Source organism: Typopeltis vanoorti, chromosome 16, assembly GCF_054136105.1.
Source record: "Typopeltis vanoorti isolate ZY-2024b chromosome 16, IOZ_Tvanoo_1.0, whole genome shotgun sequence".
NCBI lineage: Eukaryota > Metazoa > Arthropoda > Arachnida > Uropygi > Thelyphonidae > Typopeltis > Typopeltis vanoorti.
The window spans coordinates 38,271,235-38,299,169 of record NC_143564.1 but is presented as its reverse complement, the minus strand read 5'-3'; the positions used below and the strand labels follow the sequence as shown (position 1 = coordinate 38,299,169).

Here is a 27,935-nt window from a genome sequence, read left to right as displayed (position 1 = left end):
AACCAACAAACACTGTAAAAACAAGCCAGAAGCATCTGGCATCAGAGTCAAAAGAAATGCTGAATCTAACATACCTCTCCTTCATTAAAAAAAAAAAAAAAAACTAAAGAAGTCTGGAATAAAATACGAAAAATGAAGGGCAGATATACAACCGCCATCCCTCTATCCTGAACACACTGGATGCACAGTTGCTGATTCATCAGTGCTTTCTAATACTCTTGGGATGATTTTTGCTAAAACATCAGGGATATCTTGTTATCCCTCCCACTGTCCCCAGAGTTCCCTCCCCCGAGAAAAAGCAAATTCTGGTTTCTTCGAATCGAACATCACCTAACAATATTACAGATTATTTAGTATGTGGAAATGAAAGCTGCAGTGCCATCAAATTGCTGTTGGACCATATTATGTCCAGTATGAGATTTTGAAACATCTGTCACCATCATCCATGATGTTCAGGATTAACTGATCCAACTTTACAACAGAATTGTCTGTGGAAGTATATTTTCAGATCTGGCAAATGGTAATTATTATTGCCTGTCCTAAGCCAGAGTAGGATAAAGAATCCTGAAGTAACTACCCTCTAATTGCTTTGAACAACTCTTGTGCAAGATTCTGAAAAAAAAAAAAGGTTAACTCTTGACTTTTATGGTCTCTGAAGAGAAATACTTTTTTTTTTTTTTTAAGAACAATCTGGCTTCTGAAAATATCATTTTACTGCTGATCATCTGATCTGACTGGAGGCATCCATCACAGATACCTTCCCAAAATCCCTCCCTGTGGGGTATCTGTTCATGGTGGAAGGGACATCCCAGCAATGGTATTCCCCCTTTTCATTTTTCCTCTTTTTTCTCCTTTTCTTTTGATATTCTTTGCTCAACTTCTCATGAGATTTTTTTTTTACTATTTTTTCTTCCAGACCACCAGATTACACATGGCAGCAGGGCACTGGGATTCAGTGCCCTGCTGCCATGTGTAACTGTCATGCAGTGTGACTCATGGACTCTGGAAGGAAGGTAGGATCCTGGCAGTCTTCCATTAATGTTGCCTCTGCTTTGGCAGTACTGGCTGTCTGGGTGGCCCAACAGGGATCAATTAACTAGTAGGCTTGCCTGCAAGGGTCAGCAATGTTGCAGTAAGTCTCTAACCTTATGGTCTGAGGTCGGGTCCAGAGGCTTGCCACGGTGCTAGTATATCCTCTGGGATGGCCCTGGCATTCAACTCCTGAGCATGGCTATTGCTTACTGATTAGTGGGCACTGTGGTGGATGGGGATCTCTTGTGCAAAAAAAAAAAAAAAAACTTGAGCATGAATTCTTCAGTCTCAAATATTTCAGGGTCCTAATACATTTGATTATAGAAGCAAGAAACAAATGATATGTGTTATCAGTATTAATGTACCAGTTTTTCGGATCATCCATGCAACAGGTGAAAAGCCGATTGGGAAAATATCACCTTTCTTTATTCAAAAGGGTTTAGAAGGACTGGAAGGTTTTTGAAAATAATTATGAAACTGCATTCTAGTGATATCCTTGTAGAAACAATGACATTCTGAAAACCTACTCAGAGCAACATCAATGGGTGGAATACTAATTACATTAATACCTCATAAAACAACCCTTATTCTATAAGGGTTATTTTAGAGTGAATTGGATATTCCTGATGAAGAGATATTTGTAAAGTTCAAACAGTGATAGGTGTGAGGCACATCCCAATCCATAGGGATGGTCATTTGGTTCAACAACCAGGAACATGATCCTTACTTTTGATACACCCAAACCTCCACCATCTGTAAAAGTAGGGTATCTCAACTGTCCTGTTAAACTGTACTGTACATCCCTAATTTAATAAGATGCTTCAAATGGCATTAATATTGTCATACTAAAACTGCCCATCATGGCTTTTCCGAAAACCTGTGTCTGATGTGGTAGTAAAGAGCATGATGAGAAATCTTCCTCTGCAAAGAAAGCTAAATGTGTCATCTGTCAGGAAGATCATCCAGCTTACTCCCATCCATCAGAAGTGGAAAGGCGTAAAAGAAATACAAAAGATTGAAATAATATGTTATATCAGGATGCAAAAAAGGAAGATAGCCACCACCACCCTTGTCTTGTCCTGAGATCCTCTTATGATGAGAAGGTGGCAGTTAAGAAAATATCAACAGCAACTCAAACTGATATGTCTATTCCACCATCTGATAATTTCAGAATACCTGAACTTTATGATTCGTGAGTGCTTCTCTGTTGAATGCATCAATCACATGACCCATGGTCTCACCCCTGAAACAACTCCAAATATGGTTCTGTTCAATGACCCTCCCCCTCTTGTCAAAAATAATTATGGTCAGGATATCACTTAAAGTATATTAAACTTATTTCTGACACATCAGATGTATTGAATTTTTTTTCCAGAAGAGATGGACACTGGCCATTCATATTTATCAAAATCACTTGACATATATAAATCTGATAAAAGGAAGCTCTCAACCTCCCAGGAATTGGACAAGGTCTATGAAGCCAAAAAAATAGTTAATATTTTAAAATGGAACTATCATTGTTTTCTCCAGTATATTGATTATATTAAGATTTTGCTGCAGAGACACAAGCATTTCTGTTTCTGTCAGCAGGAAATATATTTAGACTAGTGAGTACCTTACCTTAAGGAATTTCACTGTTGTACACAAGGACAGAATGGGAAATGGTTCTTCTCATTGAGAAGTTGCTTCATTGCTTTGTCATTATTGTGCATTTATACTTTCAAAGCTGGATTATAGGTCTCAAATCTATGGTTTGGCATGGCAGAGTAACCTGTGATGGTTGGATTCCATCTGTCATCAGGATATACAGATAACTACTGGTGCCCCTTTCATACATCACCCACTCAAAGCCTTTATGTATTTCTCTTTTCTGTTTCTCCTTAATGAATGGATGATTGTATGGCTATCTAGTCCATTTGAAGAGAAGTTTAGCCTCTCTTTCTCTTGTTTTTCTGAATATCAAAAATCCAGATGGACAAATAAACTTTTGCTGAAATTATAACACACACACACACACACACACACACACACACACACACACACACACACACACACACACACACACACACACAATCACACACATATACAATCAGTCCTTGACTTATATATGTGATTTACAACCACTCATACAGTGACTATCCCATTGTTAACGAATTCCTTCACTCCTGTAACCCACGGACCAGGATGTTATTAATACTTTCAAGGCATATTACTTAAGAAATGCTTTTGCTGAGTCTATTGCTATTACTATAATTTTGTATTTTGTAAAAAAAAAAAAAAAAAAAAAAGTATTTTGTAAGGAATATAATATCTTTCCTTTTACAAAGAACATAGATGCAGCATTTCAGCATTTGGAGTAATGTGGAGATCTGAATGTAGAGTTGTATGTGTAGATATTATAGAAGTTTGATGATTTTTTCACTGTTTTGTGATTGATGGATTTCGTAGTACTGGAAAGGATCATTGATATATGAAAGGACAAGAATTACTGAAAGAACAGACTCTATGAAAGAAAGAGTAGGCTATAAATTATATATTTAGTTTAATCCTTTATCCAAGTGTAAGCAAACAAAGTTTGCACCTGAAGTATCTTCAGGACTGGGGCAACTCGTGGCACAGGTGGATTAACTTCACATCACTAGCCTTAGTGAAGTCAGTCCACCTTTGCCATGAGTTGCCCCAGTCCTGAAGATACTTCAGGTGCAAACTTTGTTTGCTTATACTTGTATAAAGGATTAAACTAAATATATAATGTATAGTCTAACCAAGGGAAAAAACTTCCAACAAAAAGAGTAGGCTGTTAACTCGCCTACCAAAATCGGAAGATAGACTAAGCCTTTGTGCTACAATCAATCAATCAATCAAATCAAATAAAAAAGAAAGAAAAAATGAATATGAGAAATCAGTGGCTTCCTACACATAATGAACATGTGCAGTCATCCCTTGACTTACGTCCTTTCAAAGATACATTTGTGATACCATAAGGGAATAAACAACATTTTTGGCTATACTTTCGAACAAGATGCAAGCGAGCGTAAGGTAAAACATGCACAGTGGCTACAGAGCTTTCAGCGGCAACCTCTTGGCAGTCGGCATGTGTCTTCAACAGTTCCTCTGTTGATTTTGTGTTCTCAAACGCAACATTTACTAATATTGAACTGGTCATTTTCAGATATCCACAATTCCAGTTTATTCAAATCATTCTATAAGTACTTCAGCATTTCAACAGTATTCCTGGTTACCCTGCCTGTCTTTACACTGTTAGCAAACATCACTATGTCTTCTTTTAAATTCTTTCCAATGCTGTTATTGTAAAGTTTGAATGACAGTGGACCAATCGTGGTACACCACTGGCACAAATGACACCACCTTAAATCTTGCAGACTCACATCTCCCATACACCACTTTTTGATATCTGTTATTCAGCCATCATCTTATCCATGTTAATAGTTTATAATCCAGTCTCATATCCTCCAATTTGTGTAACAACATTACATATCCTATTTAAAAGCCTTAGCACAGTCCAAAAGTATCATAGGTGTATCCATTCCCTCTGTCTAACTCAACTGTAACATTATTATAAAATATGAGCAAGGTATTCAAACATAACATTTCCTTAATAAGCCTATGTTGTTCATTGCAAAGTGTAGAGTTAATGTCATCCCTTTTTCTATATGCATGCACCGAGACTCCAAAGCTACTGGTTGGTTGATAGTTAGACACATCAGCTTTTGCCCCATTCTTATGCAATGGGATTATCATCAATTCTTTCCACTGCTGTGGGAATTTCACTTTGTTGTGAGTCATATAGCAAGATCAAAGGTGCAGCCAGTTCATGTGAATATTCTTTTAGCATTCATGCTAATATCCCATCAGCCCCCTATTGCAAACTCTTATTCATTTTATGCAACAGTCTTAGTACTGCAACAGCTCTATATTTTTTGTCCATTGTAGAGGTAGCATTGAGCTCTACGTTGTATTTGCCAGATTGATAGATTTTTAAGAAAATAGCCATACATTAAGTCAGACATTCACTTCTTCATATGCTACCTGCATGCCATTTGTATACCGCAAGTAAAAAAAAAAAAAAAAAGAGTTATTCTTTCACTTTTTTTTTTTTTTTAACTTGCATCATTGACTTCAGCCTGCAAAGTCCCTCCACCCTCTCTCCATGTGATGTACCTGTTCATGGTGGAGGTGACCTCCTCCCAGTGATGATACTAGTCCATTTCATTCTTCCTCTTTTTCTTTGCTTTTCGAGTATTCTTTGCTCTACTTTTATTGAGTGTTTTTCACTGTCTGATATTCTACACCACCAATACTGGGATCCAATGCCCTTCTACCATGTTTACCATGAAGTGAGACTTGTAGACATCCAGTAAGGGGGGGGATCCTGGTAGTCTTTCACTACTTTAGCCTCTGCTTCAGCAAGACAGGTGGTCCTGGACCCTGCCAGGATCACTCAGCTAGTGGGCTTGCCTGCAAATGTCAAGGGTGTTGCAGTAAGTCTCCTTCCCCATTTTGTTGCAGTAGGTCTCCTCCACCTCTTTGGCTCTGTCCCCAGACTCTGGAGACAGAGCCAACGACTTGCTGTGGTGCTCATATAGTGTCCAGGGCAAATGTCTTGTTCTACTCCTGAGCACAGTCATTGTTTGTCAGATAGTGGGCATCCATGTGTGGCTCCACAGTGGGTGGGAGCTATGCTGCTGAACAAAAAACCACTGGAGCATGAATCTTTCATCCTCATTCATTTCAGAAGCCCTAACAAAGTTCTAACCAAGTATTGATACCATTGGTACACCTTTCAATAACAGAAGTAAACTGCAAACATACATAACACCAGTACAAGCAAACCAATTTTTCTAATCATCCGTGCAAAATGTTGAAAATCCAAAAGGGAAAATGCGACTCTTCTTCATTTAAAAGGGTCTAGAAGGACTGGAAGGTTCTCCAAAAGCAGTTAAGAAACTACATACTGGGGATGTCCTTGTAGAAACAATGTCAGCAACATTCTGAAAAACTGCTCAGAGCAATATCAGTGGGTGGAATACCAATCACAGTAACATCTCATAGAACACTTAATTCTTATAGAGTAGTGATATCGGAATGGAATCTACTTCATGGCAGTGAGTTGTTCAGAGCTAAAAGATCAGGGTGTTATAAAGAGATTAAATCTCTGTAGCCATTTGTTATAAAGAGAGATTATTTATTAATTAATTCTTATCAATCCTCATTTCTTATGAGATTTTCTCTATAATGATTATTTCTATTTCCAAGTGTTTATATATGCACAAGGGTTCAATTCCGATTTGTGCAATGACTTTTAACTGTTTCTTTCAGAATTTGAAAAATCACTGACTCAAGACCAAATACAAAATATACACATTTAATAAAACAAAAACAATATATACACCATCATAATCATCATCATCATCAAATTCCTGCCATGTACCCTCAAGGGGTGTACAGGATATGATAGTACTACATGAAAAAAATTACATCATTATTAATTTCCTATCTACAATTTTCCTCCAAATCAGTCTGTTACTTGTCAAGACTCCAACATTATCAGATCTTATATTTCTATCGTCTAAAGCATTTTGTACCGTATCAATCCACCTATATCTTGGTCTTCCTCTGGGTCGTTTTGCTGCCAACCTGGCAGAGAACATTTGTTTTGCTAATCTTTCCTCGCCCATTCTGTTTAAGTGACCATACCACCTAAGATTAGCTCTGCTAATGCATTCCTGGATGCTGACAATGTCAAGTTCTTTCCTAAAATCCTCGTTTTTAATATGATATTGCCATTGATGCCAGCTGTTCATGCCTATAATCTTTCTCAGGACTCTCATATCTGTGGTCTCTAGTCTTTGGTCAAGTGTTTTACTTCTGACCCAGCTCTCAGATCCATAAGTTAAAACTGGTTTGAACACTGTCTTGTACACAGCTAATTTAGTGTTCCGACTAATTTCTCTCTTATTCCATATGAATTTATTCAATTAACTTCCCACCATACCAGATTTGCTGATTCTGTTGTCTATTTCTATATTTAATTTACCATCTTCAGTAAAAATCGTGCCTAAGTAGCTGAAATGTTTCACTTGTTCCACAGGTTCTCCATTCACAACACAGTTGACATTTTCAATGATTCTGCCTATTTTCATTGTCTTTGTCTTTTTATTGCTGACCTTCATACCATATCTATTACAACAGCTATTCAATTTAGTCAGAGAATCTTGCAGACTTGTAGCAGATTTATTTAGAAGTATAACATCATCCGCATAAAGCAAAGAGCTGACATTAACATCTCCAATTTTGATATCATGTTTAATACCACTTTCCTTCATAATATGATCCATATAGATGATGAATAACAGGGGGGATAATGTACATCCTTGTCTCACACCAGATTTAACATTAAACCATCTTCCTGTACTTCCTTCAATTCTAACTGCTGACTAACAACTCAAATAAAGACTAAGTATTGCTTGATATAATGCCCCATTGACACCATATAACTGCAGCGTATTGAATAGCTTCTCTCTTGGCACCTTGTCATATGCCTTTTCCAGATCGACAAAACTTAAATACAGATCTTTGTTATATTCCCATGCTTTCTCGACTATTTGTCGTAAAGTGAAGATCTGATCCTGACAGCCTCTATTTGGCCTGAATCCAGCTTGTTCTTCACCAAGCTTTTCTTCCACAATTCTTCTCAACCGTTTCTCAAGTATACTTGCATAGATCTTGCCAGGAACACTCAGTAGAGAAATACCTCTGTAATTCTCACATGCAGTTTTATTTCCCTTTTTATATATGGGTACTATGAGAGCTCTACTCCAATCATCGGGAATTCGTCCCTCTGTCCAGGCTTTCTGAACTATGCAGTGCAGCTACTGTAAGACTCTTATACCACCATTGTTCAGCATTTCTGGTCAAATATCATCTACTCCTGCTGCCTTTCCAAATTTAGTCAAGCCTTTGATGGCTTTTTCTACTTCTAGTATGGATATGTATTCCTGACTGCATGCCTGGTCAGTGTTTTTTACCACTGTGCTGTCATCACTGCTTGTTTCATTTAGCAGTTTTTCAAAGTAATTACTCCATACTTCAAGGATATCTTTTTCTCCTGTTTTCATGTCACCTTTATCATCTCTAATTCTTTTACAGCACTCTTTCCTCCATTCTTAAGCTTCTTCAACAACCTCCAGAATATTTTGCCACCTTCTTGTTATTTATTTTCTATATTCTTGCCAAAGTCCTCCCATGACGTTTGTTTAGCTAGTTTTACACAGTGTTTAGCATTCTTGCATTTGTCTCTATATTCTCTAAGAGCATAAGCTGACTTATTTGACAGGAACTTTTGGTATGCTTTCTTCTTTTCCTTCACTGCCTCTTTAACTTCCTATGTCCACCAGGGAGTTCTGATTTTTTTATCCTTACAGATAACCTCACCACATGCCTCTCTGGCAGAATCAATCAATGTTTTCTTCAGAGTTTGCCACTGAATCTCCAAGGTTTGATTCCTGTTCTCAAACTCTTTCATTTTTTCTTCAATAATCTTTGTGTATTTTAGTCTACAGCTCACATCTGAGAGCTGCTCAACTTTTATTCGCTTTAAAACTTTCTTACATGTTATTCTTTTCAATATGAAATTCAATTTTATCCTGCTCAAGATTAAATAGTGATCACTTCCAATTTCAAATCCTCTGTACACTCTGGTGTCCTGCACCAGGGAGAAAACATCACTATCAACAATAACATAGTCAATGAGACTTTTCTTATTCCTAGCCTCTTCTCTCCATGTGAATTTGTGCACATTTTTATGTTGGAACATGGTGTTAGTAATAACCAGTCCATGTCCTGAGCAGAAATTCAACAGATATTTGCCATTATTATTAGCTTTGCTCTTTTCTCCAAATTTTCCCAAAATATTTTTGTATGTCTCACAATCATTTCCTATTCTGCTATTTAGATCCCCAACAAGGACCATCTTTTCATTTTTCATTGTGTCAGTTGCTTTTTCTAAAGCCTTAAAAAATTCCTCCACTTCTACCTTAGTAGAACCTTCTGTGGGGCCATAGGCACAAATAAGTCTCATTGTCCAGTTCTCCATTCTCATATTTGCCCACATTACTCTACTTGAGACTGACTGCCATTCCAGAAGATTAGCCTCGTATTTTGTGTTGAATACTACGGCTACTCCTTCTTTTCCTTGATTGTCATTGCCTGAATATAACATTTTGTATTTATTGCTCAGAAAGATCTCACCAGTTTTGGTCTTTTTTGTTTCAGTCACCCCTATTATGTCGATCTGGTACTTATCTAATTTCTCAACTAGCTCCATTTCTTTGCCATTCAGGCTTCTTACGTTGATAGTATTGATCTTTAACTCTGGTGATGTTGAGTTGGGGTTTATTTTCAGATTTGTTCCAGTAGCTGACTTTTCGCTGTTCGCCCTGGTTCCCTGGCGAAAACAACGGGGGCTTTGTTTAACCGGGCGACGCCCTGGCCGGTATGAAATTTTGGCATGTTGTACCATCATTCTATATTTTGGTTTAACCAATAAGAATACAATTTGGTCGGCTAAATCCCAAATTGCCAGCCCATCCTCGTCCGTTCATTATCCAAGTAGATACCTAACAGGGTGCACCATGAGAAGGTGAGGATTGGACATTAGGTCAGAAGTCCTGGTCGGTTCTCCGCATTCCTTTAAAGGCTATGTGGAGGTCTCCTCTCAGTTATACAGCTTTGACCCTTAAGCACCCCAATATATACACCCAATATATACACTTCAAATAAAATTACACGACTAACTACAAAATTAATTGGATCCAAGGCCTTTTAAAGATCCTTTAGAGATCACCCATTCTCTGACTTCTTCTATTACTGGTTTGTTTAACATATGCTTAATCATGCCTACTAGACTAAACACCTTGTTTACACAATAACAAAATGTTCATAGTCAGCTTCCTTGTTAAGGCCTTTTTCCGAAGATATAAGATTCTCTTCTTCTTTTCCATAGAATCCTTTCTCATCGCTCTTATGTAGCACACATTATTTCTCCTGACTCTGAAGTATAGATATTCTGAATTCACCAAAGTATAAGTACTCTTACCATGCAGTTCAGTTTTGTTAATTTTTGTACCAGCAAAAAGTTTTTTTACTACTTTATCTAAGTTTCTAAATTCCGTCTCCTTTTCCAGTGGAAAGAACAGACAGATAGATCCGACATCCTTAAACAGATGAAATTTTCCAATCAGCATTTCCTCAAACATTTCTATAGAACGTCAATTGCAATATTTTCTTTTATTTACCAATACTTATTTACAGTCTTAACTTCTCCACTAAAAGGCTCAGAGTTCTACGATTCCTTTTTCAGAATCCTCTATTAATATTCCTTCCACTGTCACATACAACTAAATAAACTTCATAAGAACAAAATTCCTCCAACTGCGTTATTAAACTTCCATTAGCTCTCTCTTGATTTTTCTCCGTTCTCTTATACTGAACGCTCGCTTGTTGTTTCCATTACCTCGATACTGAATATTCTCTCTGTCAGCTGTCAATCACCCATCAAACTCCTCGGTAAGCATGCATACTCCATGAAAGTGGCAAGCAAGAAGTTAGGTATAATGGCTGATGTGTCATCTCCGTTAGCATTACGAGAATGTCTTTACAAAACACAACACTTAATAATTTTAAACACTACAATAAAATTTCTGAAAATTACACAACTATCCAAATCCAGTAAGTACATAAATTTTTTAAATGCTTAACATTTCATTTTGACAAAATAACATCAATAACGGACACATCGCAAGTGTTGACAATACGTATTATGAAACCAAAACTAATAATGTACTAACATAAACAATTTGTAAAAATATTCATAATTTTAAATTATGACTGTTTTTACAAGGAGCTAGCAGGTGTGAGGCACATTCTGTCTGTAGGGATGGTCATTTGGTTCCAACAAGAAACATCATCCTTAGTTTTGATACTTCTAAGTCTCGAACATGTGTTGAATCAGGGTATCTCGATTGTTCTTAGACTGTACGTCCCCAGTCCACTGAGATGTGCTTCAAATTCCATAAATAATAACCTGTCCAAACTGCCTCTTATGACTCTGCCGCATGTGCGTGATGTGGTAGTAAAGAACACGGTAACCAATCTTGCTCTGCCAAGAAAGCTAAATGTGTAAAGTGTCTGGGAGATCATCCAGCATACTCCTGTGTATGTTAGAAGTGTAAAGATAAAAAGAAATACAAAAAATTAAAACAGAACAAAATATATCATATCAGGAAGCAAAAAGAAAGTTAGCCACCACCACACCTGCTCTGAGATAATCTTATGCCGAGAAAGTAACAGTACAGTTAAGCAAATGTCAACAGCAACTCAAACTCGCATGTCTATTCCACCATTTGATAATTTCATCATACCTGAACTTTACGATTATGACTGTTTCTCTGTTGAGCACATCAGTCACACAATGTATGATCCCACTCCAAAAATGGTTCCATTTGATGAGAATCCGCTTAGGAAAAATTTATGGCAAGATTATCACCTAAAGACAAACCATCAGACCCTTCCACAGAAAAAAATGGATATTTCAGCAGCCACTGAATGCAACTCAAACTTGCCGAGTGATCCTGATTCATCCGATCGTGTATTGGATATTATTCCAGAAGAAGAAATAGACACTGGCCATCCATACTTCCAAAATCTAATGAGAAATACAAACCTGATAAGGGCAAAGCCTCAACCTCCTTGAAACCAGACTAGTCTATGAAGCCTATACAACAGGTAAATTTTTACAAAGGAACTGTCTTGTGTTTCACCAGAATATCGATGATATCAAACACCTGCTGCAAAATACAAGTTTTTTTATGCCTGTTTGCAGGAAACTTATAAAAATTCACTCATTAGAAGTACTGGCTGAGGATCTTACCTTCAGGAATATCCCTCTTGTATTCAAGAACAGAACTGGAGATGGACCCGTGAATGACAGAGTAGCTATTCTCGTTGGCAGTCATATGCCTTTCCATCATGTTCAGCTTATTACTGCTTTGGAAGCAGTAGTGATTTGCCTATCCATTAGGTTTCTAATCACAGTATGTTCAATATATTTACCGCCAGGTTCTGAATTTAATGAAATTGAATTTGATAATCTCATAATGTAACTGCCTCAGCCCGTACTTCTAATGAGTGGTTTTAATGGACATAACACTCTGTGGGGTAGCACCAAAGACTAAATGGCCATTTCTCCACTTAGCCATTTCTCCATTTAAGTCTAAAAAAGCTGGTTGTGAAAAAAAGAATAGAGGTACAGTATTCTTCACTGCCATTTCAATGATGTAGTTTTTAAACTTTTCTAACGTCATTGTTACGATAACTTTGTCAGATGTAAAGAATCTTGGTAGTTGTGTTTGGTCTCCAGTAGATTTCTGATCTTTTTTTTTAGATCTTTTTTTTATTACTGTCTTTCTCATTCACAGCTTCTGACACTTTTAGGATGAAAACGCTGCAAGTGTCTTTTTAAATTTGATGCTAAAATTCTGATAAAAAATGTAGGTACAATTTTTATCAGAACCACAAAAACTACTAATTTTTTCATCACATGCTTTTTCACAATCACCATTTTCTTTAATACATTGACACACATTATATTTCCCATCTGTTATTGTAAAATGTTCAAAAAAACAGCGAACTCTGTTGACACTTTTTCTTGCCTTTGTGAATTTTTTTATGGGATGCTGCTTTCACTAATATAATATATAAATTATCATAAAATATGTTTTATTTTGAAATTTGCAAAGAACTTGAAATTAAAATATGTCTTGAAAATATAACTTGAAAAAAATAGGTCAATCATGATATTACAATTTAAATTCATTAGAAGTCGGAGTCAGTATATTTTTACCGACTCCAACTCCAGTAACCAAGAATTGCTTCTGACTCTGATTCCGACTCCACAACTCTGTGTGTAATTGAGAAAATTATTATTATGTGACACCTCCAAGGAGTTCAAAGACTCATTGAGGGAGTGCACCTATTCTGCAACTCTCTGTCTGAACCGCTCAATCCACCAATTACAGTAAACTGAATCGTCTACACCAACCTCATCTACTGCCCACCACCACTAGTATTTTCACAGACAATCACCATCAACCATGCCCACGGTGGGATTCGAACCCGCAGCTTTTTGGTGGAGAGCAGCAACCAGGCCGGCATGATCATTCGCATTCCTCGCATCGTAGACGTGATTCGAACCCAGGTCTTTCTAACCAAAGGACTCATCTCAAACCAACTGAGCTACGAAGGCTCTATGCTCAACAACCATGATCTCTTCCTTATTAATAACAGCATTAATACCTCCTTCCATCTGTGCCTACCTACTCTTATTCTGCAATCAATCTTACAATCTGCTCCGCTGCCATTTTTTCCACTACTCACATGGGATATTGATGAAAACATGTATGGAAGCGATCGTTTTCCTCTTATCAGCCCTATGTCTTCACAGGAACCATGTCCTCCTATGGATGTCCATGTGGAAAATTGACCAGGCTGACTGGAATGCATTTTCCCATCTTACAAAATTTAATAGTGAATCAGTCAGCCAAACACCTATTGATGAAGCAGTGAAGTATGTCACAGATTGTATATTCCATGCAGCCACTGCAGAAATCCCAAAAACATCATCTTGATTTCCACTCCATCCAAATTTTTGGTGGAACTGAGGGTACCAAGCAGCCAAAAAAGATCAAGATAGAGTATGGGAAATATTTCATAGATATCCTACCAAAACAAACAAGCATTTAAACATGCTCAGACCAAAGCATGTTATGTGTGACATCAGAATCCAAAACAAACCTGGATTAAATTTATGTAATCAATTAATCAAACAACTAGTGCAAAAACTGTCTGTGATAAAATCCAGAAGATGAAAAGTAGATACAGAACACATCATTTGTTTATTGTGGTGGTTAACCCTTTTTCAGTCATATCAGACTCTTGAATACCCCCCCCCTTCCATTTTGGTGAAAACCAAATAAACTTTGTGACAATTCCCCCCCCCCCTTCCATTTTTTATGGGCTTGGAACTGGCATTTAGCTGATGAATCAGACCTATGGCTGGGATGTAAGTATTCATGAGTGTAATCCATGTGTGTGTGTTCATGGGGTCTGATTGCCTGTTCTGGGGGACGAAAAACCAGAGTTTCTAGATGAAAAAAAAAAAAAAAAACTGACCTCCGTATGAGACCAGCTAATTCACCTTTCATCCAAAGAGACAGATAAAGGCTCCTCACGTCACTGATGGGAATCGAAACTAGGTCTTGAATGTATTGTTGCTAATCCCAAAGCTGTTGCAGACAATTTTGAAGAAAACTTGCCAGGATCTCAGCAGCATTTTCCTATCCTTCTGATTTTTTAATTTTGAAAGAACAACATGAGATACAGCTGCTAAGCTTTTGTACCAATCTGTACAATCAGCCATTTGTTAAGGAGGAACCAAAAAAAGAGCACTTCTCTCTCTCTCTCTCTCTTTAGTGCAACTGGTCCTGATGACATCCATTATGAGATGATAAAACACCTCCATCATCTTCTATGGATCTCCTTCTCCTCTACAACATAATATTTACAGAGAAAGAGGTTCTTGACTCTTGGCATAAGTCAGTTGTCATTGCTATTCCAAAGCCAGGCAAGGATTCAAACCAGGCCAACAATTATCATCCCACTGCTCTGTCTAGCTCTCTTTGTAAGATCTTGGGAAAAAATGGTAAACACACGGCTTCTCTGCTACTTAAAAAAGCAACAAACCTCTTTCCAACATACGCAGAGTATGGCTTTCGTAGACACCAATCAACTTTGGATCATTTGGTCCGTTTAGAAACCTGTATAGGAGACACTTTCTTGAAAAAAGAGCATATGGTTTCAGGGTTCTTCGACATGAAAAAAAGCCTGTTACACAGCCTGGAGGAATGTCATCTTAAATGACCTGTTTAATCTTGGTCTGAGGGGCACCTTCCTGTTTTTATTAAGAACTTTGTATCCAGCCGTGTGTTCCAAATCTGAATGGGTAGCATGTTATTTCGGCTATATCATCAAAAAGAGGGGTTACTCAAGACTTTTGCTAGCCTGGTTGGCTGAGTTGTTAGTGTATCTGCTCTCTAGCCAAAAGGCTGCGAGTTCAAATCCCACCATGGGCATGGATGTTTGTGATTGTCTGTGAAAGTGGTAGTGGTGGGCGGTAGATAGTGTTGGTGTAGTTGGTGGATTGAGTGAGTGGTGGACACAGAGAGTTGTAGAGTAGATGCCCTTCCTTGATGAGTCTTTGTACTCCCTGAAGGTGTCACGTAATAATAATAATAATAATAATTACTGAACAGCTTTCTCCAACAGTAGGCAGTTGTCTTTTTGTCAATGATTTCACAATTTTTTTGTCACTCTTGCAATGTAAGGTTCATTGAAAGACAACCAACAAGTAGTTGACTGTGTCTCATCATGGGCTCTTTCTTGTGGATTCAGGTTATCTGCCGAAAAAACCCTCTATGTACACTTTTGCTGGAAATGCACTCTCCACTCCTATCCTGATTTAAGAATGGGACAAACTTATCCCTGTAGTTCCAGAGGCCACATTTTTGGGACTCATCTTTGATAGAAAGCTAAATTTCTTTACACACATTCGTCATCTTTGAGATAAATGCATAAAAACATTGAACATCCTCTGCACTCTATCCTCTACTGTATTGAGTATTGATTGATGTTCCTTGCTCTGCATTTATTGTGTGCTTGTATGTTCAAAACTTGATTACAAGTCCCAGGTGTATAGTTCTGCAAGAGAAGAGCATGCTCCGGTGGTTAGACCCAATCCATCATCATCTGATTAGGTACTGGTCATTTTCGCACATCATCCATTCAAAACCTTTATGTTGAATCAAATGAGTCCCCTCTATTACTTAGACAAAAACATATGTCACTGAATTATGCCCTAAAAATAAAGTCCCTTCCAGATCATCTACACATGGACTTATCTCTTTTCTCTGCATTGTGAGGTCCTGTATCACATGTCAGACTGCCATCTGAGTTTTTGGTATGCAAGTTAAAGAGTCTATGGAAGCTATTGGCATCAGTGTTGACAACATTACCTGCACCAAAGAAAACAGCATTCCTCTATGGCAGGCTTGCACTCCATCCTGCTTCCTCTCACTCTTTGTCAACTACAGATGTCTCATATGCCCTCAACTGTCTACCTTCAATTGTTCAATGCACACAGAACAACCCTAGAAAACTGAACATCAAGAGTTGTTCAGTTCTCTTGGGCATATCAAAGAAACTCCTACCAGAAGTCTGTAATTTATACATACTCTTTGAATTCTTTACAAGTTATCTCCTCTCCTCTGTATAATCCCCATCCAGTGTTTGATGAGGTGCTTCAACTCTTGTACAAAATAAAGACTCTTAATTTCTTGCCCATCTATACTAATGGTTCATGATCAGAGATCTGTGTTGACTGTGCTGCTGCTGTGTTTCCTAACATCACATTCTCCAAAAGTTCCTAGTCTATTGCAGTAACTATAGAGCAGAGTTGCTTGCTATTCAGCTCCCACTTGAGCATATCAAAGAAAACTCCTAGATGTCTAGAATTTATACAGACTCTTTGAATTCTTTACAAGTTATCCCCTCTCCTGTGTGTAATCCACATCCAGTGCTTGATGAGATGCTTCAACTCTTGTACAAAATAAAGACCCTTAATTTTGATGTTCAATTCCCTAGAATTCCCTGTTACATTGGAATTAAGGGAAATGACATTGCAGCTGCAGCTGCTGGATCAGCTCATACTTTCTTGACATACTGTTTGATGGTCTCTCACACTGACTATGCACAGGTTATAAAATGTAAATTGCCCAATGGCAATAATTCCTGCAGGAAGCACTAACGAACAAATTACATGAGATTAAGCCTGACATTAAGTACTCGCAGTCTAGTCAATGTAGGAACAGAAAACCTATAGCACTTGGAAGTTTTTTGTTTTTTTTTCCACTTGGTTAGACTGTAATAAATTTAGTTTAATCCCTTATCCTAGTGTAAGCAAACAAAGTTTGCACCTGAAATATCTTCAGGACTGAGGCAATTCGTGGTAAAGGTGGACCAAGCTCTCATCACTCCTTGTCTCAGTATCCCCCATAATGCAAAGCACATCTCCTTGCAGACATGTATAATGCTATGCATTAAGGGAAGGGTCACTACCCAGACTGGTTTCAACCTTTATTGAGATCTCGTCAGTAGGAGCCAGACCCAGAAGTGGTGATACTAAGGCAGAAGCAATGGAAGTCATATTTACTTATACGAGTTGCCAAAAAGTGTACCACCTTATTATTGAATTACTCTGGATTTAGAGAAAGATGTTGGAAGTTTTTGGGTCTGGCTCCCACTGACGAGACCTCAATAAAGGTCGAAACTGGTCTGGTTAGTGGCCCTTCCCTTAATGCATAGCATTGTACATATCTGCAAGGAGATGTGCTTTGCATTATGGGAGATACTGAGATAAGGAGTGATGAGAACTTGGTCCACCTTTACCAGGAGTTGCCTCAGTCCTGAAGATACTTCAGGCGCAAACTTTGTTTGCTTACACTTGGATATGGGATTAAACTAAATTTATTACAACCTATAGCACATCAGTGTTTTGTGTGAGGTGCAGGTAAGGGTTGAGAAAGGACACCTATTGACATTCTTGTTAAAGAGCCATAGGCTGAAATTGTTGGGAACACATCATGGGAAAGGCCATTTCAGAGGCAGCTGGAATAAATGAGGAAGAGGAAGGTTCGATTAGTTTACAGTTGTACTGTAAAGAGATATTGAGCAGCTGCTGATCTTGTTTTAACAGGCCTAACAGCAAGTTGAGGAATGATCATTGTCAATTCACTTCACTGGAGCAGTGATCATGGAGGTACCTGTAGAAGAAACAGAGCTGAAACACTGCATCTGCGAGGTTAAAGCAAACATGTGACAGAATGGCCATCTATGTGCTGAATTGCTCTCCTCTAGATAGCATCAAGTATTTTTCAGGAGGTTTTAGTGCACCACCCCAAATGTGTGAACAGTATTCTAAGGGTGGTCGAATTTGGTATATGGTTAGTAGCTGGTTGGGTGTAAAATAGCTTCTTGAGCAGAAAAGAATGCCTAGTTTTTTAGAAGCTGAGGAAACTATTGTTGTAAAGTATTTGTTTCAAGAGAGTTTGGAGGTAAATGCCAGTCCTAAGAGAGAGAGAGAGTTCATCCTATCTGGTGATATGTGTATTATGAGGGAAGGCGAGCTGAGATCCTGTTTATGAGAGAAAAGGCAGGACTGCATTTTGGCAGCATTAGAAGTCACTAGGATATCCTTGCCTCAATGATGAATGGCATGGAGATCAGAATTTAAGGCAATTCTAGGAACTACCTGATTTGTCAAAGTAATAGGATGAATGAGGAGTGCTGTCATTGGCAGAGTTATGGATAAGATTTGTAGTGATTGAGAGTAGCTCATTTATGTATAAGAGAAAGAGGGTAGGTGAGAGAATGGAGCCCTGAGGTACTCCTGCATTGGTGGCAAAGCTTGAAGAGAACTCCATCCACCATGACATACAATGAATGAACAGTGAGTAAGCTGGCTGGCTAACCAGTTACAGATGATGGTGGGTAGACTGAAGGAAGGCAGTTTGCAAAACAGGCCTTGATGCCAAACATGATCAAAAGCCTTGGGAAGATCAAGGGCAACAGTGCATGTTTTTAGAGGTGGTACACCATTTTTTTTACTTCTTCATTTGAATCAGAAGTTAGCAATTTGGTAAAGATATTGTTCTGATTTTTTAATGTAATTCATCTCTTGTCCATTTAAAAACTGGTAGAACAAACAAACAAAAAAGAAAAGTTGTACCTGCCTCTTTCAGCTGCATCTCTAATGTAATTATCGATGATATTGTTTAATGTCATCTTTTAAATATTTTTTTATTTCATTGTTACTATCAACTCTCACTGCAGCAAACCCATAGGGACCACGACAGTTTATTATAGTGGATTTCTTTTAGCATAACTTTGTTCCTTGTTGGTATTTGGTTAAGGACCTTTTGGTAGTTTGTAATACAAGTTAGTTGTCATGAGAGTTGACTGTATTTTGCTTACAGTGTCATAAGCAGAAGTTTTAATCAGTTGATAGTGCTAGTCATTTAATTGTTATCACTATTAGTGCACTGAGATAGAAATAGGAATATTTTTTATATAATATTTCAGAACTGTAGTGAAGATGACAGTGGGAAAGTCCCAGGCATTGTATTCAAGTCAGAATAAAAAAGGTAAAGATCGTAATTCAGCTCTTCTTACTATCGGACCAGTCTGCATTGATATTCCTCAGCATCCTGTTGTACTTCATGGAATGATGACACGAAGCAGTAGACAACTGTCGACTACACTTCAGGAACTTAGAGCAACGTGCCAGCCCTCACGAACTAGGTAAACATGGATGAACTACTAGCTGCTATGTAGACAAGTAGAAGCTGCATTAATATATTTATTGCTTTTAATAAAATTATTGCTTTTAATGCTAAAAATTAACTTATGTTGACAATTCATAGTTTGAAAAGATGAAAAAATATGTGAAAACCACAGTATATATAACCAAACTAGTTTTACCTTTTAATATTTAAATATCAACCAATATTTTGCATTGAGTTTTAACTGCAACAGAACATCCAATTCATATAACAGTGAGATGTTATTCCAAAGCTGATGCTGAATGCTTGGATGATTGCAGTCCTTCTAACCTTTATTGAAGATGTGGAAGTCCCTAAGTTTCACTGATACAGAGTCCAACCAGTGGTGCACCCAAAGGGGGGGGGCAAGGGGCCTGGCACCCTCTAAAGAAAAAGGGGGAAAAAAAAACCACTAGAAAATTTTCCATAAATCTTTTCCTAATTGAAATTAATTTTTTTATTTATGTTGTGTCGTGTCTTCTATTTCTATACTACTTATGAATTAGCAGTCACATAAGGTGGGAATACCCTATAGCTCTCAGGAATCACGGCTGTGAAAACAAGGTGAATGAAGTAGTGCTTGGGCAGACCAAGCACTACTTTGTTTGCCCGAGCCGGGCCAGAGATCACGGGTATCATGTATTGGCGATCATTGAAGATGCAAGGCATAGTGTGTATTCTCAAATCGTCTACTCAACTCGTCCCCCCCCCCCCCAACTGTATGATATTTCCCAGAAGAAAAAGAAATTATGGGTATTTGTCCTCCACAATTCTAAAAAAAGACAGAATCCAAGACTAATGAATATAAAACCTCTCATCATAGGAACCCAGTTGATATCGCCATAGAGAAATAATGGATACATTCCTGCAATGGAATTGTTGTAGATTCCAACAAAACATACACTGCTTAGAAAGAAGTCAATGGACATCCACTTGGACAAGATGCATCATGCCATGTAACGAGCGACGTGTTTGCAGTCAGTATTAATTATTGGAATATGATGCTCCCACGTCAGTGCAACTGTGTCTGGGTGAAATGGCTGTGAGAAGGGAACTGATGGAGTTTGCATGAGGCATTCTGATAGGATACCATGTTGAAGGCCTATCTGTTCGGTAAATTGTTGAAAAATTGGGCCATCCCGGATCAACATTCAGTCATATCATACTGAGATTGAAGTACATGGAGGCAACTGCTACCCGCAGTGGATGACCAACCACACTCACCAAACATGACTGTAGGGTGCTGTGATGGATAATATGTAAAATCTGCCATTCATCAGCTGATACATTGAATGCAAATTTCCTGACATTGATCAGAACATGAATCTGCACAAAAATATTGAGAACAGAGGCTCAACATGATTTTCCATGGTATCACCACAATATTACCCAAACCAATATCCAGTGTTGTCTTCAGTGATGCAGAGAGCATGAACAGTGGGACATGGAAGCTTGGAAAGCTGTGGTATAGAGCAAAAAATCATGCTATATCCTCTACCAAGGAAATGGACAGGTGTTGGAGTGGCAGTAGCCCGGTGAATGGCTCTTGCCAGAGTGCATAACTACAACTATGAAATTTGAGGTGATGGTGTGATGGCATGGTCCTGTGTTTCCTGGTTTGGTCTGAGACCAATGCAGTGCTTCCTACTTTGTAGTGTTTCTAAAGAATTGACCATTGTCACTTTCTGCAAGACAATGCTATTCTATAAGGCTGCTGCTGTAACTGCATTGTTTGTGGACATGACCATCACCTCACTTGACTGACTTCCACAGAGCTCTAATCTCAGCCCTGTTGATCATCTGTGGGATGAATTGGAACATCAGGTGAGGTCAAGGGACATCTGTCCTGCACTAGTCCAGAGATAGACTTGACCTTATTACATTCCTGCAGGAAGAATGGTCCAAAATTCCCATTGATTGCTAACCTTAGCATTATTGCAGTCATTGTAGAAAAAGGAGATCCTGTGTCGTATTAAGGTGGGTGTTTGTTCCTTGCATTATGGTGCCATTGATTTCTTTCCAAGCATTGTAGATGACATCAAGGATCTCTTGCAGAAGTAGGAGGTGGTCTGAAAAGTTCTTGGCTTCGACCATAGATGGGAACACTATCAGCAAGATTTTTTTTTTTCTAAGTTGGTACGTCTGTCTTAAGCATCCATGTTAAACTGCAAGTCATTCTATCAAGGAGTTTGTTTTATACAGCTGTTTGAAGCAAAAGTGTTGTCTGTATCCCTTGAAATGGATAAAATTGAGTATCCTGTGGGAATAAAATTTTTTGTAAAAGAAGGTTTAATGCCAAAAGAAATTCATTCAAAGTTCATAAAAGTTTATGGGCACTCTTCTCCTTCATTTTTGACAATTAAGAAATGGGCTGCCTAGTTTAAACGTGGCCATACCAGCCTTGAAGATGATCCACATGAAGGACGTCCAAAAAGTGAAACAACACAGAAATCATTGATCAAGTGCACGATATGGTATTGGATGACTGGCGAGTGAAAGTGTGTAAAATTGCTGAGACTGTAGGCATTTCAAAAGTACGTGTAGGATATATTTTGCATGAAGAATTGCAAATGAAAAAGCTTTGTGCAAGATATGTGCTGCGCTTGCTCACAGCAGATCAAAAACGCTGTAGCATGAAAATCTCTAAACAGTGCTTGATGTGTTTTAACAAGAATAAAATTGATTTTGTGCATCGATTTATTACTATGGATGAGACTTGGATTCACCATTACATACCAGAATCCAAACAGCATTCAAAACAGTGGACAGAAGCCAGCTGTTCAGCACCAAAGAAGAAAAAGTCAGTTCCATCAGCAGGAAAGGTCATGGCATTTTGTTTATTAATTATCTTGAAAAGGGTAAAACAATATCTAGTCTGCTTTTAACCAGACCAGACGAAAAAAATCATGAGAAAAAACCCGGTTGGCAGAAGAAAAAAATCATCTTTCATCAGGACAAAGCACCTGCTCACAAAGGTGTTTTGGCAATGGGAAAATTAAGGGATCTGCACTATGAATTGTTGTAACATCCACCCTATTCCCCAGATTTGTCTCTCTCTCTTCCCAAAACTAAAACTCTTCCTTGCTGGTCACTGTTTTTCTTCGAATCAGGAGGTGATTGCTGATCAGAGCAGAGCAGGTGATTACAGAGGGATATTTTGCAGATCTTACTGAGAACCACTACAGGGACAGGATAATGATGCTGGAGCATTTCTGGAATAAATGCATTAGTCTTAAGGGAGATTATGTTGAAAAATTAAAACAATTTTGAAACTATAAATATGTTTTTTCATTGTTAGGCCGAGAACCTTTCAGACCACCCTCGTATAAACCAAGTTCTTTCTGATTATAGGAGACTAACTGAACATGTTACCATCAAATTCATATTAATCCAAGCATAGAAGGTTGCTAGAAGAGATTCGGTCAGAAATATAATAAGAGTATGCTGCATCTACCGCCCTTCTGCCACAGGTTTTTTTTTTTTTTTAAGATTAACTTGATGAAGTCATATAGCAGTTATCATCCCCTTTACTTTTAATGGGGGATTAACATTCTGTGGGTTAGTACTTGAACAAACATTCGAGGAAGATTGTTGAGCACATGCTCGAAAGCAACAATCTCTCCCTTTTAAATACAGGATGCAGCACTTTCTTCCGTATACCTACCCGAACCTTCACGGCCATTGACTTACCTATCTGCTTAACCTCCCTTTTTTTGCTGTTTAAGTGGGAAACTAAAAGGAGATATCACTTTCCTGTGATATCTCCTTTTCTACTGGGCAACCATGTATTATCATGGATATCACAGTGGCAAATTGAGCACACTGACTGGTTCGCTTTTTCCTCATTAGTAGTTTTTGAATTGATAACAGTCAGTTCACCTACCCTATCAGTGGTGCAGTGAAGTATATAACAGTGTGTATTATATCAGGCTTAGAAAAACCTGGTGGTTTTTCTAAGCCTGATATAATACACACCACCTGCACCAGGCTTAGAAAAACCACTTTATCCTAAGCCTGGTGGTATGAGAATTGCACAGCAGTCAGAGAAGTCCAGAAGAAAGCTTGGGGTATTTCCAGATACCCCACAATGATAATCCCAACTGCTTTCAAATGAGCTTAAGCAAAACGAATCATGCACCAAAGCCAAGAGGAATCCTGGGTCCCATTTTACTTCTTCTATATCCTGGTCCACCAACAGCAAAGAATAGGAACAAATACCAAAAAAGAAAGGCAAATATATACCATCCACTGGCTCTCTGTCCTCAAGTAAAGTGGTTGCACATTTGCAGATCCAACAATGATCTTGGGAAGATTTTTGCAATAACATTGCCAACACATTTTTATCCCTCAAAGTTTCTTGCCCAAAAAAGAAAGCAGAAAACAAGAAATCCATTTTTCTTTGAACAGCACAAAATAATTCAACAGGCTATTTACCAATAAAGAAATGAAAGCATGTCATATAACTGCTGTTGAACGTGAGAATATCCATTACGAGATGGTAAAGCATCTGTTAACATTGGCCATGAATAAATTTTATTCTTGCACCTTTATGACAGAATTTTCTGAGCACATATTTCAATCTATCTGATGAAAGGTGAGTATAATGGTCTTTTTCCAGGAAATGATCCACTATCCCCAAATAACTACTGTCCAATTGCTCTGACCAAATGCTTGTTCAAGATTCTGGGAAAAATGGTTAATTGTAATCTTTTTTGGTTTCTGGAGAGATACAACCTTTTTTTCCAGAACATAATTGGCTTCTAAAAATATCACTCTACCACTGATCATCTTGTCTGGCTGGAGGCATCCATTAGATATGCCTTTTTAAAATGCAAGCATATAGTATTGGTTTTCTTTGATATAGAAAAAGTATATGACACTGTTTAGATATTGGAAATCCTGAAAGACTTATATAATTTTGGTCTTGAAGGGAAATCTCCTTCTTTTTATCTGGAGTTTGAAGACAAAGCGCATGAGACCCAAACTATGCACACAGTCTGTCATACCTCTCTTTGAACCCATTAACAGGCAAAGCACTAAATGACTGGCAATCCATTCCATTCATTTACAACTCTCCAAGTAAAAAATCTAGTCCTCACACACCTAACTACACTTTTACTCAGCTTTCAGGAATGACTTCTTGTTCTGCCTCCTCTAGCTAAGTGCTGAAACATTTCCCCTGCATCAATCCTATAAAACCCTTTAAGTAACTTAAATATTTTTATTATATACCCCTTTTTTACCTATCAACCAAATTTTGCACACACCTTCAATCTATCCTCATAAGGAACATTCCACAGACCACTCATCTCTGAATCCCCTCCACAACTTCCTCATCCCTAAGAAACCTAGGAGACCAGTCCTGAGCACAGTAATCCAGATGTGGACATATCAGGACCTTCTGAAGAGGAATAACAACTTTCTTATCTCTACTTTTTAGTGTGGTCTTCAACAGCCAAGTAATCTTATGAGCTATCTTAGCAGTATGTCCTCTAAACTTCAACTCTCTGTCTACCATTACCCCTAAATCTCTTGCGGAAAAAAATGTCTGTGTACATGTCTGTACACAATGTAAAATGTAGTCATTTGCCAGATCCTGATTTAAGAATGGGACAGAGTATTATTCCAGAAGCCAAATTCCTGAGACTTATCTTTGACAGAAAACTTGCATTCTTTTCACACTTTCGTCAATTTAGAGAAAAGTGCAAAAGAGCATTAAATATTACTCAAATTAAATATTCTTCACATCTTCCAGAGAATCAAAGTTCCTTGCTCCACCTTTATCTTTCACTTGTACTGTCAAAACTTAATTATGAATCCTAAGTTTACAGTTCTGCAAGGGAGAATATATTCCAATGGTTGGACCCTATCCATCATCAGGGTATATGAATTGCTACTGTTGCTTTTCACACATTGCCCAAGCAATGGTTTTTATGCTGATGTAAATGAACCTGGTGTGTCACTTCAACAGAACTAGTTTTCTCTTAACACGTTCGCTGCCACGCTACTTCGGCATAGTCTGTTCCCGTACGCCGAGCAGTTTCACTTCTTCAAGGTCAGTACGGTAATCTCATTGCCGGCGGTAAGCGTCATACGAGTATACTCGTAGCTGGCTTGTGTGGCTGGTTTACCAACTACGAGTATACTCGTAGTTGGCAGTGAACGTGTTAACTATACCCTAAAAATAAATTCTCTTCCAAAACATCCAACATGGACTAGTATTTTTTCTCTGTGTTGGGGATCTCAGTATTAGACATGTAAGACTACCTTCCACTCTTTTGATGTGGAACATAAAAGATTATGCAAGCTTTTGAAAACATTAATAACACTACACGTTATAGCATTCCTCCATAGGTTTACAGTCCATCCTACAACATCCCACTTTTTCAACCACTCAAGTCTTATCTTTAAAGGGACCTGTGACATGACTTAAATAATAAATTACAGGATAACCACAGTAATTAACTGTAATGAAATGAAAGTACAGATATTTCATACTGAAAATAACAGTACACCATCAGTGTGTAGAAACAAGCGAATCAAAGAAACAGAAATACAAGGTACATACAAAAGTCGGTGGTTTACCAATTAAAAACTGTTGCCACTTGCTAGAAATCAATATTAATAAATGATATTATTAAAAACTATTGTTAAATTATTAAAATTAATTTAATATTATTAATTTAATATTATTAAAATATCAAAAAGTATTACAAACTACGAAATATCTGTACTTGCATTTCATTAAAGTTAATTACTGTGGTTATCATATAATTTATTGTTTGCACTCAAGTCTTACTCCATCACCAGTATGTCTGCAGTTGTTTAACATACACAGTTCAGCCAACTCTGAATCTGCCAATCTGTATTGATAGCTCAAGATCAGATACCTCTGTTTGTTGTGCATCTCTTTTACTTCATCTCATTATCTCCACTCAGATTCCACTTGATTGCAGCAGTTATACAGCATAGCTGCATGCCATTCAGTTAGCTGTTGTGCATATGAAAGAACACTGCTACCTGAAATGTATCAGTTATACAAATTCATTAAGTTCCTTACAGACTATCTCCCCTCCTTTGTACTCTCCACATTGAGTGCTTTCAGAGATTCTACAACTCTTGTACAAAATAAAGCCCTTGATTTTGATGTTTGGTTATACTTGATTCCCAGCCACATTAGAATTAATGAAAATGAGACTGCTAATGCAACTACTAGATCAGCTCATGTTTTTGATGTATTGTTTCATAATCCCATATACAACCTGAAGATAGTTTAAGATCAAATCTAATTAACCATTGGCAGTCATCATGACAGGAAGCACTGACAAACAAAATGCATGAGATTAAGCTTGACATTAAGTGTTGGCAATCTAGTCAGTGTAGAAACAGAAGAGAGGAAGTTGTTCTTGCTAGACAGCATATATCAATATCATCTTGCCGTTCGTGTTTACTCAAGTCTAGCATCCCACCTGATGGTGAAAATCGCAACATATCTCATCATTTTTGAGACAAATGATAAGACATCTCTGGTGGGGCACCAACACTTCCTATGAAAGAGGAATGAAAGTTTTACTGACCGAGCCATATACACTCAGACAGATTTTATCAGACTTGGGCAAATTGCATGAATCTTTTAACTTTTTAGAAAGAATTAATTTATATAAACACATTTGATTATAAATTCTATTTATGTGTAGATAATGAATTGCTTAACTTCATTTATTTAAAATTTGCTTTTTTGTACATAATGTTTATTTACTATTTTATCTCTTTTCTACTATTTATTTACCTTGTATATTGCTGTAACCTTTAATTTTGTGGAGTAGGAACTTTGCTGTCCTTGCACCAATAATCCATAAATCCATCACCCAGTTAACCAACTATAATCAGATCAATCAACACAAAAGAGGCCTGGGATAAAATTTGAAAAATGAAGGGCAGATATTCCACTATCCCACTTTTGATTGGACCTGCAATATGCAGTTGCTGGTATTCTTGGAAAAATTGTTGTGAAATCTTAAGATAAGATTTCACAACAAAAAAAAAGCAAAGCAGTAAAGCATCAAATTCTGTTACCTTCAATCGGTACTGAAGATTACAATACACCATTCTCAAAACAAAAACTGAAAGCCACTTTGCTTAAATATTGTCCAACTGCTGTTTTACCAGATAACATTCATTATGGTATGGTTAAACATCTTTCACCATCTGCCACACATAAAATGCTCTACCTGTTCACCAGATTTTCTCTATGAATGTGTTTCCAGAAACCTGGCAAAAGGCAATTATTATTGTCTCTCTTAAACCAGGAAAGGATCCATAAATCCAAATAGACTATCGACCAATTACTTTGACTAGCTGCCTGTGAAAGATTCTTCAAAAACTGTTTAA

The 27,935-nt window shown here is 37.6% G+C and overlaps 1 protein-coding gene across 1 annotated transcript in view; it reads left to right on the top strand.

Moving 5' to 3' along the window:
• Positions 1 to 27,935, top strand: part of tweek (transmembrane protein KIAA1109 homolog tweek) — a 1,221,702-nt gene that overhangs the window by 462,521 nt on the left and 731,246 nt on the right. Inside the window, 1 exon segment of the mRNA XM_090406645.1 lies at positions 19,306 to 19,524. Coding sequence (XP_090262771.1) covers positions 19,306 to 19,524 — 219 coding nt within the window.